The sequence below is a fragment of the Protobothrops mucrosquamatus genome, unplaced genomic scaffold (assembly GCF_001527695.2).
Source record: "Protobothrops mucrosquamatus isolate PMUCROS unplaced genomic scaffold, P.Mucros_1.0 scaffold10, whole genome shotgun sequence".
NCBI lineage: Eukaryota > Metazoa > Chordata > Lepidosauria > Squamata > Viperidae > Protobothrops > Protobothrops mucrosquamatus.
In genome coordinates, this window is record NW_015386397.1 from 5,224,665 (window position 1) to 5,242,250 (window position 17,586).

The 17,586-nt window shown below is 39.3% G+C and overlaps 2 protein-coding genes across 2 annotated transcripts; one reads left to right on the forward strand and one right to left on the reverse strand.

Moving 5' to 3' along the window:
* The first annotated feature begins 4,991 nt into the window (after nucleotides 1-4,991).
* On the forward strand, nucleotides 4,992-8,424 carry CISD3 (CDGSH iron sulfur domain 3). The gene is made up of 3 exons (XM_015810455.1): nucleotides 4,992-5,102; nucleotides 7,649-7,777; nucleotides 8,121-8,424. Exons 1-3 carry the CDS (start codon nucleotides 5,028-5,030, stop codon nucleotides 8,304-8,306), a joined length of 390 nt encoding a protein of 129 aa, XP_015665941.1. The 5' UTR covers nucleotides 4,992-5,027; the 3' UTR covers nucleotides 8,307-8,424.
* A 1,738-nt stretch (nucleotides 8,425-10,162) lies between these two features.
* LOC107282645 (coenzyme Q-binding protein COQ10 homolog B, mitochondrial-like) lies at nucleotides 10,163-16,087 on the reverse strand. Its single transcript, XM_015810454.1, has 5 exons — nucleotides 15,996-16,087; nucleotides 13,948-14,145; nucleotides 13,033-13,225; nucleotides 10,735-10,836; nucleotides 10,163-10,426 (listed from the first exon to the last, which is right to left on the reverse strand). The coding sequence occupies exons 1-5, from the start codon at nucleotides 16,085-16,087 to the stop codon at nucleotides 10,268-10,270; spliced, it is 744 nt and encodes a 247-aa protein (XP_015665940.1). The 3' UTR covers nucleotides 10,163-10,267.
* Nucleotides 16,088-17,586: the final 1,499 nt, after the last annotated feature.

The following is a 17,586-nucleotide window of genomic DNA, read 5'->3' on the forward strand; positions in this document are numbered from 1 at the left end:
TCCAGTTGCACAAAGGAGTGTTTAAGCCTAAAAGGCCCAGTTTGTCTACTAGATGCTGGGGAATGATTGTGTTAAACGCCGAACTGAAGTTGACAAAACAGCAAACGCACATGAGTATTTCTTTTCTCTAAGTGCTTCAGGCTCAGATGGAGAACGGAAGAAATAGCATCCTCCGTAGAGCGATTTCATCGGTAGGCAAACTGAAGCAGGTCAAAAGCTGGCAGGAAGCTAGATACAATAGTGTCCTTTATCAGCTTCTCAAAGCATTTCATGATGGTGGATGTCAGTGCAACCGGACTGTAATCATTGAGGCCTGTAATTGTGGACTTTTTTGGCACTGGCAAGATGATGGCCATCTTAAAACATGATGGGACCACTGCCTGCTGCAATGAGAGGTTGAAAATATCTGTGAGAACACAAGCCAGCTCCCCTGCGCATTCCCTGAGGACATGTCCAGGGATGTTATCTAGGCTTGCTGCTTTCCGAATGTTAACTGTCTGCAGTGTTTTCCGGACAGAGGTGACATCAAAACTTGGCACTTGCTCATCAGGATGGCACTAGAGCGAGTTGGGAGGGTGTGTGCATATGTGCACGCATTCACCAGCCATTCCTGCAGCCCAATGGCCAACAGGCCACAGACCAGTACCGGGCCCCAGCCCACAGGTTGGGAGCCCCTGGTATATAGTATATATAGTATGTTGCACTCTCTGGGCTGTTTACAGAGTCAGCATATTGTTCCCAACAATCGGGTCCTCATTTTACTGACCTCAGAAGGATGGAAGGCTGAGTCAACCTTGAGCTCCATCTTGTCCTTTTTTTTCTGCTCTGACAATTAGGTATGACCTAATTTTATATGCATTTCTTATACATAAACAATATCAGCATTTTTTTTCTTTTTTGAATTTATCGCGAATCCATTTCCATTTTGATCCTAGATATTTTCAATATACTGGTTTCTAATTTAGCCCCAGTTATAAAAGTTTTTACAATTCTTCCTTCAAAAGAACGCTGTAATATTGGAAGGCTAGATAGTCAATTTTCTGGAAACTTATAAGTTATCTTCTATATTGTGTACTACAAAGGATTCAAAAGTGTAGAGTGAAGACAAAAATATCTTTCTTCTGCCCTGTTGGCTATTCTCAGCCAGGTTTTAGATTCCTTAGATCTCAAGTTGAAAATGTATTGAAGTTATTGTTGGTTCCTGGTAACTGCCTGCACCAATCTTTGGGAATAGCCACAGACAATCCATTTGGAAGCATCCAAGATGTTCAATTTGATATCTATTGAATAATAGCAAAGAAACATCTCATTGAAAAAGATATTGCAAGTGCTAGTGAATCTGAGTTGCAAAATTCCCAATAGCCATGACATAGCAGCAAAAAAAATGTTTAAGCGTTTTTGAATCTTTTTGCAACCCAGATCTAATCATCCTAACCTCATTCCCTAGAACAGGGCTTTTCAACCGATACATGTACCACCTGTGGTACTTTGCCACATGGCAGGTGGTACATGACTGCTAGTCAAGTGTAGCAGCGAAGGGAAATGAGCCTAAGAGAGCCAAACCTGAGGGAGAGGCAGCTGCAGCTGTCTGGGCTGGCAGAAGCCCCAGGAGCCAGCAGGGCTCCAGCTGATTGGCGCTTCCGCAAGCAGCTGGAGCTGGAGGTGAACTAAAGAAAAGGGGGGGAGGAGAGGAGAGGCTATAAAAGGAGGTGATTTGGGTGGGGGCAGAGAAAAAAAGACAACAAATGTCTTTAAAGGGAACAAATTCCCTTTAAACAAATGAAATTAGTTTTACTCCCTTTTAGTCTGTCTATGGCTTTTAGAAAGTTTTCTTTGAAGGTAAAGAAGCTTAATTTAAAGCTAAAGCTTTTCACAATTGCCGGAGCCTTTCAGTCTAGGATTGCAACATTGTGACACGTGACACGCCTGAGGCAGCTTAAAGAGAAAAAAACCGGAGGCTTATTTTGTGAGCTTTTCTTGCTTTGCATTTGATTCTTGTGCCTTTAAGGGTACAGGGAAGGGATTGGGGGGGGTACAGTCTTGCTACACTGTGGAAATGCTCAGAAGGGAGAGAGGAAGAAGGGCCTACCAGCTAGCTCAAGAGCCTACAAACTTAGCAACTTTAAGACCTGTGGACTTCAATTCCCAGAATTCCTCAACCAGCCATGAGGGCTGAGGAATTCTGGGAGTTGAAGTCCACAAGTCTTAAAAGTGCCAAGTTTGAAGAGCCCTGAACTAGCTGGTAGTGGCGCATATTAATAAACATGGATAAATTCATCATACATTTGTCAGTGCAAAGGGAAAGGGATTCAGCAAAGGAACAGCCACTGAAGAAATTAAAACTGGTACTTTTTTCTTTTTTTTCTACAGTTTGTAATATTTTATTAGATTATAGAATAAAATACAAAAACACAAAAGCAAATAGTAGGACACAGTGGGGAGGAAAAAGGAGGGGAAGTGAGGGGGAGAAGGGAAAAAGAACAGACTTCCTCTGTTGCAGTAGAAGGAAGCATTAACATTGAACCTCAACTTTTTACTTTTCCATACTATTATAAACTAGCCATTTCTACAACAACAAATGAATCTAATCAGTAAAACTCAAAATCCCCTCCTTTTTTTTAGTCATCAAGTTTTTGACACCTTGCTAAAGCACTGGTGGTACTCAAATATTGTCATGTCCTAAAAGTGGTAAAATCTGTGAAAAGGTTGAAAAGCCCTACCCTAGAGGGAGTTGCCTCAGGTTCTGTTGACAGCAGAGACTTCAAAGGATGCCATTATTGTGACATCCCATAAAGAATTTTACATTTCCCCCCCAGAGAATACTATCCCAATGTGCAAGAGCAACTAAAGATCCTTTTCTTAATTTCTTTCATCCTAAAATATATACTGTACACCCACAAACACAGAATCATATGTGAGTGACTTCTTTGTGATCAAGAAACTCTTGTGATCAGACACATTCTACAGTATTCATACACACCACAGCCATATGGAATTGTGCCAAGAGGAAGAGATTCCCATATGGCAATGGGTGTGTTAAACAGGCTGGGTCCTCAGTTGAGCATGATTTGATTTTGATGGAAGCAGAGAGGCATCTGCTTCACAGATGCAAATTAAGAGAGGAAGTATCATTCAATTAACAAAAGATAGGGAAAGAATGCAAAACATGGTTTCTATAATCTTTGCAATCTCTTTACTCAGTATTGGCTATAGGAGGCATCTGTATTTCCTTGTGGGTAGTGAAGTGACATGTTGCATCTATGTGTCTTCTCTGGTCCCCACTCTTGTATATCTGTGTGTATATGTGCATTGGGAAACACAGGCAATGTTGTTACATATCAGTTTTTCAACATGAAGGTTATAAAGAGGTCAGCTGATGGAACAATAAAGCTATGCTGGAGGCAACCAACAGGAATTTAAAACTCATGCTCAATTGAGACCAGCAACTTTGTCACTAAGTGGTCACTAAGTGAAACCGATTGGGCTTGTGATCTTACTTCAACTTTCTTTTCCTTTACAGGCCTGCAAAGGTCATAAATGCTAGGACTGGTCGATAAGTTATTTTTCATCACTGTTGTAACAGCAGATAGTCACTAAATGAGGCAGTTACTAAACAAGGACTGCCTGTATATCCCACAGTCTGGGCGACTTCATATCCCTTTGAGGATGCTGATAAAATAATTATTTACCTCTGTGGCATAAATTATAAAGGAAATATTTTTTAAAAAAACATAATTTCCATCTTTCATCAAATAATGTTGACTGCTATCTCTTTGCTTTGGAAATTTCCAATTACAGTAGAAATACATGTATATTATTTATTCATTCGATAAATGTATTTGGCCACCATCACACATATGTGACCCTGGGCAACAAAGTTTAAAAACAAGGCACAACAAATAATAAAAACATAACAATAAAAAGCATTAAACTTTTAAAAGCAGTAAAATTATTAAAATGTTGGAAATCAAAATCCAAATTATTTTTTTCCAGAAGCTGAAGTCTATGTAACACATCATGCATCCCCAACCAGGTAGTACTATAAGTTACAAAACTGAGCATCAGAAAAATTCCAAATATTTGGAGAGAAGAATAGTTTTTAATTACATGAGGACAAAATACCCTCCTGGCAAAACACAAATTAATTAGCTTGAAAATGTGGGAATCTTGGCTAAGTTTTGAATCTGAAATTATGTCAGTATTGAACTTAGATCAATGGGGAGGGGAATTATGTAGCTAATGATACTCCATCAAAACCCAGTGTGTGTTCCTTTTTAAACAAATACTTAATTATTTCTTAAACATACTTTGAAGACAGCAAGAATCAGACCAGATGAGGTTCTTTCGTTCTCCCCTCTTAGAACATTTTGAGGAACAATATCTTCCAAGATCTTACCTATTTTACATACAATATAAATAAGTGGAAATATACTTAAGAGATGCTCATTTACATCTCGTTTTCACCAGTTCCTCTTCTTTGACATTTTACATTCATATGTACTGTTTCTCTCACGTCCTATACTTAGATATAATGCTTTCAATGGCATATCAAAGGGGGTATTTAATATCCTACTTCTGCTATTTATGGGATAGGAGACATTTAGGAATCCGATGTTAAGGTAGGTGTTAAACCGGCCGTTTAGTCTTTATTACTTTATTATTAGTAGGTGAAGCGCACAAATATCTATACCCCTTTAAAGCTACTCATTCTAATGTCATTTTGTTCCTAACGTTAATGAAGTCTTGAGTGGCAAAAGAAGCAAAAGGCTGCAATCAAGCGTTTTAACACACGAATGCAACCAAACCGCCCAACTCTAATCACCGACGCTTCCCGGATGTCTCAGATTTCAATCCCTATCACCCCCCAGCCGTCACCAGGTTGCAAAAGCTTTCTCAACCGCGGTACTCACTGCCTCGGAACCTTTCTCCACCATTTGTGGGCGGGGCTTGCCATGTCCCCCCCCCCCCGCTTCCGGCGCGCTGCAGAGAAGGTGACCCGAGTGGCGGGAGGAGCTTGTTTGCCAACCATGCCCGGGCTGCACAAAACCGGGGGTCTCGTGGCGTCAGCAGCAGGCTCCTTCTGTCGGCTTTTTTTCTCGCAGGTAAGCACAGAAGCTTGGAAAGTTTGCCGGAGGCCCCTTTCTCCCTCTCTCCTTCCCTACGCCCCGAAATTCAATGACTTTTCAGTTTGTATTGCTTTTTTATACAGAGGCCGAAATGCAAAATTTTTGAACATTTTCTTGAGATGTCTGTAGAGAAGGATATATGTAGGGTAAGTGAGTCTGCTGCAGAGCTTCATATAGAAAAGCAGTGAACACCAAATGGGATTTATTTTTGACTCGTTAACATTTCAAAAATAAAAATACTATAGTACAGTGTTTACTTCAGTGTCCCTGGCATGGTATAATGTGCAGAATTTTTTTACTCTAATCTATCGCCTGTATTTGAGCATGGATTCTGTCTCTCAGGTTCTAAAAGAATAGCTTTTATATAGGTCCAGCCTAAAATGATATCCAAACTTGTGACATCCAAACACTGATTTCCTAGGAGTGCACCAGAGCAAACTTTTCCTAGTTTACCAAACAGTTCTTAATGCCCTATTCAGAGTGGGCAAGTGATGAAATATATTTTACATTGTTTTAGTACAAACACAACCTCTTATGTACTTCAGTGTAACATGACGCAAGTATGACAGGTCAGTTTCCATAATGTCATGTTGGCCTCATTGTGGTTAGGAACAGACACGTATGCTGGGACCAAATGATACACCACAAAAGATAGTTCAAAAAATAAACAAGAGCACAGTTGAATATGCCTTTCCCATACATGTCTTTTTAAACAGTGTGGATTTTCTCACATAAGATGAGGATTAATAAATTCCTAACACAACGGGAGTTAGTGATTCCTAGAGGAATAAGTTGTGTTATGTAAAAAACACTTTTATATAAAAACACTTGGAGTTTTTGGTTCTATAAAAACACTTTGCCAGGAATGGAAAACATGGGTCTCTGGTAATTGCTGAACTTGAACTTTGATCAACTTCTGACACCATAAGCCAGGGGTGTCAAACTGCCAGCCTATGGGCCGATTGCATCATATGGAGGCCGTGCCCACCCCAGCTCCGACAATGCAAAAAAAGTCGTGATATGTTGTGACACATCACGTGACGTGGCGAGTTTGCCATAAGCCATAAGCAAAGGGGAGAATGTTGAAAGTTAGTTGTACTTCAGCAGTATCTAGAAGATCACAAAAATTCCATCTCTCCTTTAACAGAAGTTTTATTATTATTATTATTATTAATAATAATAATATATATGCCTGCAACCACTTCTTAATCCTAAAGGAAATCAACCCTGACTATCCTTTGGAAGAACAGTTACTAAAACAGAAGCTCAAATATTTTGACCACCAACTGAGAAGAAAGGATTCATTGGAAAAGACTGATGTTGGGAAAAATTGAAGGCAAAAGGAGAAGGGAATGGCAGATGATGAGATAGATAGTTTTACTGACACAGTGGGAATGAGTTACGGCAGAATCAGACAGTGGAGGGTAGTGGGGTCTGGCTTGCTCTAAGGTCCACGGGGTGGCAAAGAATCAAACATGACTTTAACAACTGAATAACAAGCAGCCACTTCAGCCTTCATGTTGCTCTTTCCAAGTAGAAATCGAGCTGCTTAGCAAGTCAGAACAGGAAAGCCTCGGTCCAGATCCCAGCAGCATTACGACTTTATAAGATAATTAGATGTAGCAGCTAAGATGCTGAACTAGTCCTCTCTTTAGGCATGGAAGTCACCCAAGTGAGTTGGGCCAATCGTTTTTTTCTCAGCCCAACCCACTAACAGAGTTGTTATAGGAAAAATGGGAGAAAATAATGTAAACTGCCTTGAGTTACACAAAATAAAGCAGAGTATAAATCAGGGAATAAAATGATGAGGATATCAAATCATGGGCCACATAAAACAAAACTCAAAATATATCCATTATGGTAGTCTTCAACTTATAACCATTCGTTAGTGACCACTTGAAATTACAATGGCACTGAAAAAAGTAACTTATGACCATTTTTTACATGGCTATTGCAGCATCCCTGTGGTCACATGATCAAAATTCAACCGTTTGGCAACTGACATGTATTTATGACAGTTGCAGTGTCTTGGGGTCATGTGATCACCTTTTGTGACCTTCTGACAAAGTTAGTGGGGAAACCGGGCTCAGTTAACAACCATGTAAGTAACTTAACAACTGCAGTGATTCACTTAATCACAACTGGCAAGAAAGGTCATAAAAAGGGGCAAAATGCACTTAACTGTCTTGTTTAACAAAGGAAATCAATTATGATCATAAGAACTTCCTGTATTTAGTTAGACAAATGTAACTGTCAGATGTTGAGTGCACTAGAAGATGACTTTGGAAGTGAACATTCAAGGTAGAAAATGGGTAGGTGAATATATTTCTACCTTTGTTCTGCTATATTCAATTTCTGCATTTCCTCGTAGCAGAAAGAAGTGGAAGAGAAAAAAAATGTGTACTTCTCCCTATTTTCAATTGCATGCCTTGAACTTTTTAACCTAATAAAGGATGGCATTGGTTAATCAGATGTCTCATTTTTTTTATAAGGCCAATGCTTTCTTGCTTGCCTGATTGCAGATAAGAAGCTGCTCAGCTCTTTCAGCCTCATCAGTCAAACCAGTGATCGCATCCAAGGAACCTTTTCCAGTGGACTTAATAATAGAGAAACGCTATGCCTGGTGTGCTTGTGGACATAGCCAAAAGCAGGTAGACTTCCAGCATTTCTCCATGTTTCTTTTACCTTCATTTTGGTTTGAACTTGGAATCCACTGTCTTAACAAATCTGGGTAGAGGGTCAGTCCATTATTGCAATAGTTAGATTGGCTGAGTTTGAAGAAGCCAGTTCTCTTTTTGCTAATACAAAGTTTTAAAAACACATACAAGCTAAAAAAAAAAGATTGCAAAACAAACTTGCCTCTTCAGGCTTCCCAGGTTAGGATGTTTTTTCAATCTGAGAAAAAATGCAACTATAAAATATAAAATCCATAGACAGACAATGCTTTCTTTTGTTAGGCTTGTTTACAGTCTTGGTTTTGTGTGTATCTAACAGCCCTTCTGTGATGGAACCCATAAGAAAAGTTCCCCAGAAATCTCTCCCCTGAGATTCACAGCTGAAAAATCGAAAAAGGCCTGGTTATGTGGGTGCAAATATACCAAGAATCCTCCCTACTGTGATGGCACCCATAAAGAAGATTTTGTGCAAAAGACTGACCTCCATACTCAGCCACAGATATAATGGGAGTCCGTTGTGGAAATGGAAGAAGAGACAGAACTCATCAGGAAATCAGACTTGGGGGGTTAATACTTCAAGACATCCTACTGTGGAAACCTTATTAAAGTGAAGGGGAGCTGGAGGACCCTTGCAAGTTTTTATTCATGTTGGTAAAGCCTGGAAAAGAACATGAGCATTATATCCCTCTTGCCTTGTTGAATCTTCCCAGAGAGTGGGAGTTCTGTGTTTCACTTGCCCTACTCCTTTAAAATTAGCCATACTGCAAGTCTTCTATTTGACAATTTGCTGCTAATAAGATCAGTGCTCAAAAATTGGTTCATTAGAACTGAAATGTTCTACTTTACTACCTAAGGGGCAACGTGCAGCCCCAGAGCCACAAGCAGTCTCCTCTTTGTAACCCTCAGCTCCCACTGACCCTGACTACTGAAACTGATAGTAGTTACTTACCCATTGCCACTTTGAGACGGCAAACAGAAAACAATTCGTAGTTAGTATATGGAATACCAGTTAAAAAACAGGTAAGTCAGCAAGTTATAGCTGAACTATATTTTATGGAAGATCTGTCCTAAGATAAGATAACCTTTATTGTCACTTTTTTCTGTGATCACACTGGCACACATAATTGTCAAGTACTATTGACAATTGTTGCCCGTGTTATATTGATAAATATTTACTAACAGGCAGAATAATGGAAGCTTAATGCATATGGCTTTGGATTGTTTGTAATAAACAATTCAGTTTTACCTTTGATTTTGACATTAATGCAAACATGCACAATTATGTTTCATCGAGATACAAATTTTCTCTTTTAATTTTCCTCCCTAGTTCTAAATTCTACATATTTCTAGGGAACCCTGAGCAAGGATTCCCTTATCTTCCAGGATATCCTCACTTGGACTGCCTCAGAATAGGAAATTGTTATTTTTGGCACAAGTGATAGTTTTTTTTCCTGTACTTAGGGAATTACGCCATCTGAGTGGGAGTCAGAGTCAGCTTGGTGGCGTCATCTCTGCTGCAACTAAACTAAACCTTGTCACCAATTTCTGTCTTAGGCAATCACCTGCTTCTATCCAGGCAGTTCAGATATAAAATCTCCTTTCAGGAGATCAGAGGTTAGATTGCATCACTGTCTATGTAACTGCTAGGACTCCTATATGACTAGCCTAGACTAATAGTTGCAGTTTTTCAATTACTTAACAGCATTAGGCTAAATGCTACTGCTATTCACAAAAGCCTCTACCCAGAAAATTTTGAGTAAAAGGCTGGCTTACAAGAAGCACTTTTTGATCAATTTGCTCATTTTAGTAACTTCTTTAGTAACTGAGCTACTAAAGAAAAATTCATTGCCCACCTCGTTTTTTTATTCCATTTTTCAATAAATTTTAGAGTAGTTTGTATTAATCTGAAAGGAAAGTAGTTACTCCAAGGAAAGAAACAAAAGATTGATCCCATGCCATCTAGAAGAGAAGAGAGACTTAACAAAAAAAGAGGGAAGAGTCTAGGAACTTACTCTGAATGCCACTGAAGGAAAAAAAGTTGTGTTTAGCCACATAGCTCTATTTTCCTTATATTTCAAGAAATTGTTTAGTGAATCAATAAATAGGCCACTTTTGAAGAACCTGAAGCATAAAAAAAATCCCATCTTCTGTTTCAAACATAATTTAAAATTCTATTATAATATTTGTGATTTTCAATGATGGTCAGGGATCTCCATTATAACAAAGAGTCATCTTACAACAGCATAATTAAATGTCCAATAATTTATAACAGATCAAAACATACAATAAAATAGCAGAATCATTTAAATAATGTGCACTTTTGAGAGTTTTTTTTGCAAGGTAAATAGGCATAAATAATGTCCATGAATAAAACATCCAAGAAGGGATACAGATGTGGGCAAAAAAGAAGAGTGCTCTGTGAGATCAGGAAGGTGGACTCAGACTTTAGTATTCTCAAAACCATCATCATGTGCAGTGAATTGTCTGGTGTGGCCGGGCTGCAGTTTGAGTGCTGTACAGCTTCTCTGCTCTCTGTTCAAAGGCTGAGACCATTCGCTTGACTACCTCATTAAAGAAAAGATTAGCCAGTTGCGAATGGAAAGTGGATTTGAATTCAAAGGAGACCTGTGAATGAGGTGAAATAAAATCAATTTGCATAGACACGTATATATAAGATTTCTCATGTTTGACCACATCTATGCCTGCTTAAATAAATGTACAATAGTACCAGGACATCAGTACAACAAAAACTAAACATGAAGTGAACTGATCATTTGGTAACAAATTTACAGTGCTGAAATAATTAGAGTATACATGAACCTTTGTACTTGTGATAAAACTGGACTTTACCAACTTACGAATTCTTGCCCCATATTCTGTTGGTTTTGGAGTCCCTCCCCTTTATCAGGAACTAGTATATGAAAGGCACTTACATAAAACTTGAGCATGCAAGAATCCAGGCGTCCTGTGTGTCCTGGCTTAAATTGCCACAGTGTCTCCAGATGCTGAAATAACCGCCCATCTTTACTCACAGCCTGAAAGATAAGACAAATCATCAAAATCAATGCCTGCTTGTTTAAACTCATTTAAAAAGAAAAAAAACCAGCTTGCACTTTACAACTCTTTTGCTGTAGGATTAATCTGGTGGTCGTTGAACTCAGGCAGAAGGGCTATTAAAGCTAGCATCTAAGGAACTATTTTTTTCCATTATTTTCCTTCATAGTGACAAAAGAGAACTTGCTTTAGAAATTATTTAAAGCAACAGAAATTCAAGAGAGTTCTCACAGGTGCATTTATTTAATGATAAGGGAATCAAAAGATGAGCATGAATGTCCTGAATTGTTTTCCTGCAACCTGCAGCTATCTTGGATCTAAAATTCCAAAGGAAGATTTCAGGAAGAAATGCCCCTAATGGGGAACATCTTAAAGGACTCCTGTATTTGAGAAACTTGGAGAATTTCCTCTTCCCATGAAGAAAGTCAGAGAAACTCTCCACCTGATTTGTGTCCAGAAACATGATGGATAATTGAGCATTTTTCAGATATGCAGCCTTCAACACCCAGAATTCCAAGCAAGTATGGTCATTGTTGAGATTTTGGGAATTCAATTCCACTCAGTTGAGGATGCCATGGCTGGGGAAGGCGCACAAGATATCCGCATAACAAAAACTTTTCCTGCAATATATATGAGAAGGGTAGAGGGAAACTGGAATCACTTGACAACTGAATACTCTTGACTTAGGATCCAACTATGACACTATCAATTGCACAAAACAAAATAGATGAACTTTTGAATATGTATGGTACTGTGACTTAATAGAATTTCACATACACATACACATTTTATTTTTTTTATTTTTTATTTAATAAATTTATATGGTTTCTCACCTTGCAAACAAAACTCTGGGTAGCAAACAAAATTTAAAAATTACAAACCAAGCAATAAGAAAAGCAAAAATGGACATACCATGGGAACCAAGGAAAGTAGTAACCAACCCATATGGCCTCAACTAATCAAAACCCATGCCTGAAAGAATAATCATGATCTAAAGGCATTCTGAAAGGCCCACAGAATGGGGGCTAACCTAATGTTAGGTGATACACATTTCTTGATAGGAATTAGTATCATATCACCTCTAGGGGAAAAATAATACTGGAATTTGTGTTTTCAGATAAAGGGTTGGATAACAAAAATACTTTAAAAAAAAAAATGAATGTGGAGACCAGCATTCTCTAACTTGGTACTCTCCACATACATTATTAGATTATGGCCTTCAGCATCAGCATATCCTGAAGGTAGCAGGTTGTGGTCAACTATAGCAAATCTTCAAGTGGGAACATACTAAAAACCTCAGTATCAATGCATTAAAAAAGGGAATCTAACTTTGGCTTTGATGACTTAGCTCAGTGGTTCTCAACCTTTTTAATGCCGCGACCCCAACTGGTCATAAGTCGAGGACTAAACCAGTCGTAAGTCGAGGACTAAACCGGTCGTAAGTCGAGGACTACCCAACCGGTCGTAAGTTGAGGACTTTCCCTGCCCGGGAGCGCCGCACATGCGTGGTTCTGCCCCCTGCGCCGGCCAAGGCGTAGCTGGCAAGTGGCAGAGATGGAGCAGGCCAACCACCAGCTGGCCCAGCCCAAGGGAGGTAAGGCACCCGCCGGAAAAAATGGTGGACAAAAAAAATGGCGGACAGCCTTGCTTGGCAACCCCCGTGAAATGGTCGATCGACCCCAAATGGGGTCCCGACCCACAGGTTGAGAACCACTGATTAGCTGAAGTTTGTCACATATCAACTGATAAGCTGTTGCAACACTAGTGTTCTTTCTGAAAGGGCAATGACATAATATAGTTTCTCCCAGGCTGCTGTTGCTTTGTGTGTGAAGAGAGCAGTGGCCAAAAAAGGGGAAATGAATCATAAGCAGCAGCTACAATAGTTGAAACCAGATTCAAGTTGGGTTAACAATATTACCCCTCAGGGACAATCAGGGGAGTGGTCAAAAAAGTCAAGATGTCAGCCACACAATTGAAACACTGGTTGATCCACAAAATGGCTGACCACATTTCAGTCTGTTGGTTTCTGAGTCAAAGTGTCATTACAGCCTAGAAAATTGGGTTAACTGAATGAACTAATTTGGGGATTAGAGCATCTTGTGAATGCAGCCATTTTCTGGAAAAAAAACACTCAATTTGTAACCAGAACTTTAAACCATCCAAATATCATGCATTACCCGGATTTGACAGTGAGGCACTGAGGAGATCTCCGAGACATAGCGCTCAACCACAGGAGGAAATCCCACTTCCAGTTCAGCCTTGAAGATTTTGCTGTGATGGGAAATTATGCGGGAGTAGTTACACCAGGGAACAAAGAGCCGGTAGCTGCCAACATCAGCTACAATGTCATACATTTGGTCAACAGAATACCTGCATGAGCAGAAGTAATGGAGATGGTGAGCAAAAACCAGGGCATTAATCAGGGCATTAAAGACAAAGAAAGGAAAGCCTAAACTCTTGGATCAAGTGAAATTACCCTCCAAACATTTATTAGCACTGCTCAGTTTAAACCATGAATAAATGTGAAGTCTGTATCTGAAATATTACCCAGTTTTGATCATTGCTTCTCAAACAGATATGAAAAGATCAAGAGTTTCTGTGAAAACAAGCATTTCAGGTTGAGGAAAAGGTCCTTTTATTTGGCAGGGAAAATAAATTGATGAAAATAAGGTCTTTCCCACCAAATTTTGGCAGGACAATCTCAGGACATGAGATATGTGCATATGGCCACATCTGCTTAACAAGTTATGAAAATCCAGCCATCAGTTCTTTTACTTGATTCTTCATAGTTCTTAGATTTTTAATATATGCCAAGTAATCAATAAAAGGGTGCCTCTGAAGACGTACAGTATTTTCACTGTGGATACAGACCTATATCTGGAATGACCTAAATATATGGTTACATATAATCAAATGTTCCAAAGTAGAGCCAAATTCTAAACCCCTTACATGGAAAAGCAATCAATAGATACTACTAGCAGACAACTGGATAATTATGTTTTATTAGATGAGATCTCAATACCGCTAATCCCACCAAGTGAGACCTCAAGCAGGGACTAGTTTACAATCATGGTTAGAACTGAGCTACTCACGGGAGTTGACGGATTTCAGTATATTCCATGCGTTTGGCACCAAGTAGAGGAGCTGCAAGATTGAGGAAGGGCCGGACCTGCTTTCTCATAATTGATCTGGAGTCCAGGAAAGAACACGAATTCATAATTAGAGAACCAAGGAACCTACTAGAGCTTAAACATCTCAGGTGAAGCATAGTGGAAATAGTGGGGATGATCCTATAGAAAAGAGAAAAGGAGACATCAAAGATGGCAAAGCTGAGAACAGGGAATGGTGAGCTTCCTTATTTCTCATCTGAAGGCAGATAATGCTATTGATAAGATCTTCCCTTAGGACAGGGGTAGGCAACCTTGGCTCTTTTATGACTTTTATGGCTGGCTCAGGAATTCTGGGAGTTGAAGTCCACGAGTCATAAAAGAGCCAACCCCTGCCTTAGGACTAACATAGTTGGCAGGCAATCCTCAACCTTCTCCAAGTCTTAAGATCATAAGATTCCAAAATTCCCAGATAATGAACAGCTACAACTACAAGTAACAACTACTAGCCAATCTTAAATAATTCCTGGGAAGGGAAAGGAAGGGAAGGGGAGGGGAGGGGAAGAAATGGAAGGAAAGGGAAGGAAAGAGGGAAGGGAAGGAGAAAGGGAAAGAAAGGAAAGGGGAAAAAGGAAAGAGGAAAGGGAAGAGTAGGATAGAATCTGGGAGGAAAATCTTTGAAGAAAGCATTAAAAACCACTCCTATAACACTGCTAGGAGAATTATATGGGCACATTTCTATTGTTTAGTTGTCAAACCTGACTGTAACTATTTATTTATTTGAAACACATTTAAAGGGCATCAGTACTTCTCTAAATAATTGGAGAATTCAGAAAAGTCAATTTTAATCCTTGATGCATTCTTTTCTCCATTTCCAATAGTGTATTTGTATATTTAAGATCTGTTTAGAATATTTGGTTTTATTTTGCATTCACTCTATACTTGTTTTTATTTCTTTTAAGGTTTTATTTATATTCTGCTACAAGTAGAATTAGCTTTATTATGGGAATTACTCAAAGATTTAATTAATTAAATAAATCAAGTTATCTAAATTCTAGAATCAGTAAATAATTCCCACTGAACTTAGTGCAGCTTAACTGAGAGTAGATTTTCTACTGAAGCATATGATCATTGTCTCACTGTGAAGAATGAGGGGTTCAAAATGCTTATTTTTATTAAATTACATCAATTCCAAGTATTAAATATAATTTATTAAATCATATTAAATATTTAACAAACTGGCTATTAAATCCATTATACTGAATGAACGACTCTACTGATTATCATACTAAGCAAATGTATTCCTAAGCCTCAGAAGTTAATTAAGTGAAACTCACAACGCATTCATTGATTTATATTATTGGAATTATATACTGTGTTCAATGATTATGGGATTTTAGCCTAACATATTTAGCAATCCCTGAGTTCAAGAAACCTGTGTGTGTACGAAGATATTAGTTTTAAGTATATGCTATGGTTATTGTTCAATGTTCACTGAAGTGATAACTAAGAATTTTTTAGAATTGTTACTCTGAAGAAATAAACCCACGGGATTCGGTGGTACTATTCCCAGATGCTCATCTGCTTTAACTTTTTAAGTCTTAAACATCGTTGCAAACAGAAATGATAAGGTGGCCATCAGAAAAATTGGATTCCCATGTCTTCCTAATTCTTTAGCAAGCGTTAATATTGCTGGTCTACGACCGTAATAAAGTTTATTATTAGCAAGCGTTAATGCTTTAATAAAAGAGAGGTGCGGCTTTCACATAAACACGCTCTGGCTAAATGAATCATGGCATTCCCACCAACAAAATATCTAGCCCAGTTTAATATATCGTGCGAATCCAGCCAGCCTCCGGCCATGGGACCCGCCTGCTTTCCTGCTCCTGGCAGCGGGTTTCGCCCGCCAGTAGGGACCAGATTCAGTTTGGGGAGAAAGGAAACCGGCATCACGACAAGACAGGATCTCCCGAACATCCGACCCACCCACCCCCAAGCCATCATTTCTTCCTCTAGCCAGCGCTCCCTCTTACCGAGCTCCACTTGGAAAACGCGGACTCAAACTGCTCTCGAAAAGTCCCCGAAAGGCATCCAAACTCTTGCTAAGGTGCCTGGCTCCAGCCATCGCTCAAATGTGCCGCCCGAGAGCCAGTGATTCCGAATGAACCGGCGAAAGACCAGAAGTAACTCCGCCCTCCGGCCGCCTCTGCTCCACCCCTTCATACCCTTCCAGGCGCGCCCGATCCGCCCACCGCGACTAGGCTGGCTTTTTTTTTTTTTTTTTAAGAGAATAAGCGTCATTATTCTTTACAAAGATAGGAAGAAGTCCAATTTTCCCATTTCGGATTTTAAAAGACCTTTTAACATCCATGGGTGAGCTAGGATCGTATCGGATGAAATCTGGTTGGCAAGTGTATGGCCAAGGGTAACTTTATCCGCACCGAGCAATTTTCGTTTGAGTGTTTTAACTTGATTTTACTGAAGTAGCAAGTTGGCTAGATTCAGACAAGCACTAAACCATAACAAAATGATCGAAGCTGAAATTCCACCTCCCAACAGCGTATTGTGTAAAGGCTGCGTTGTGATGATCGAATCGATATGGTTAATTTAGGGGGGGGGGGCTTGGTGCTCTCTGAACTTGCTTATTTTTTGCAGACGTTTCATTACCCAAACTAAGTAACATCATCAGTGCTAGTAAGGAGTGCAGTTTGCTGTCAGTTTATATTCTAGTGGCTTGCCTGTCAGTGTTGGTGGGGGTGGTCTTAAGAGATTATTTGGCTGGGCTGTTTGCTGTTGGCTTCATTGGCAGTTTCTTGATTGGGGTATTGTTTACTTGATTGCTGGTCTGATTAGATTAACCTTGGAGTTAATCTGTGCTGATCTGGGTTCTGATTGGAGAGGTGCTTGGGTCTTTTTATTCCTTTTTGGGCTGGGTGATAATCTATAGATGTTGTTAATGTCTATGTCTATGGATAGCTGATTTGTCAGCATGCCAGGCTTCTAGAAATTCCTGAGTGTTTTGGGATTTGGCTTGGTATAATAATAATAATAATAATAATAATAATAATAATAATAATAATAATAATAATAATAATAATAATAATAATAATAATAATAATAATAATAATAATAATAATAATAATGGTGGTGGTGGTGGTGGTGGTGGTGGTGGTGGTGGTGGTGGTGGTGGTGGAAGGGACCTTGGAGGTCATCTACTCCAACCCCCTGCTCAGGTAGGAAACCCTATACCACTTCAGACAAATGGCTGTATAGTCTCTTCTTAAAAACTTCCAGTGTTGGAGCATTCACTGCTTCTGGAGGCAGGTTGTTCTACTGGTTAATTGTTCTGTCAGGAAGTTTCTCCTTAGTTCTAGGTTGCTTCTCTCCTTGATTAGTTTCCACCTGTTGCTTGTCCTGCCTTCAGGCGCTTTGGAGAATAGCTTGACTCCCTCTTCTTTGGTGCAGCCCCTGAGATATAGGAACACTGCTATCATGTCCCCCCTCGTCTTTCTTTTCATTAAACTAGACATACCCAATTCCAGCAACCGTTCCTTATATGTTTTAGCCTCCAGTCCCCTAATCATCTTTGTTGCTCTTCTCTGTACTTTTTCTAGAGTCTCAACA

What these genes read in the sequence shown, in the direction of transcription:
- CISD3 (XM_015810455.1), top strand. Translation starts at nt 5,028, where the DNA reads ATGCCCGGGCTGCACAAAACCGGGGGTCTCGTGGCGTCAGCAGCAGGC. An exon ending in GTCGGCTTTTTTTCTCGCAG is followed by an intron (nt 5,103 to 7,648) that starts GTAAGCACAGAA and finishes GCCTGATTGCAG; the next exon opens with ATAAGAAGCTGCTCAGCTCT. An exon ending in GTGGACATAGCCAAAAGCAG is followed by an intron (nt 7,778 to 8,120) that starts GTAGACTTCCAG and finishes TGTATCTAACAG; the next exon opens with CCCTTCTGTGATGGAACCCA.
- LOC107282645 (XM_015810454.1), bottom strand. Translation starts at nt 16,087, where the DNA reads ATGGCTGGAGCCAGGCACCTTAGCAAGAGTTTGGATGCCTTTCGGGGA. An exon ending in ACTGAAATCCGTCAACTCCC is followed by an intron (nt 13,226 to 13,947) that starts GTGAGTAGCTCA and finishes CTGCTCATGCAG; the next exon opens with GTATTCTGTTGACCAAATGT. An exon ending in TGCCTCACTGTCAAATCCGG is followed by an intron (nt 10,837 to 13,032) that starts GTAATGCATGAT and finishes CTTATCTTTCAG; the next exon opens with GCTGTGAGTAAAGATGGGCG.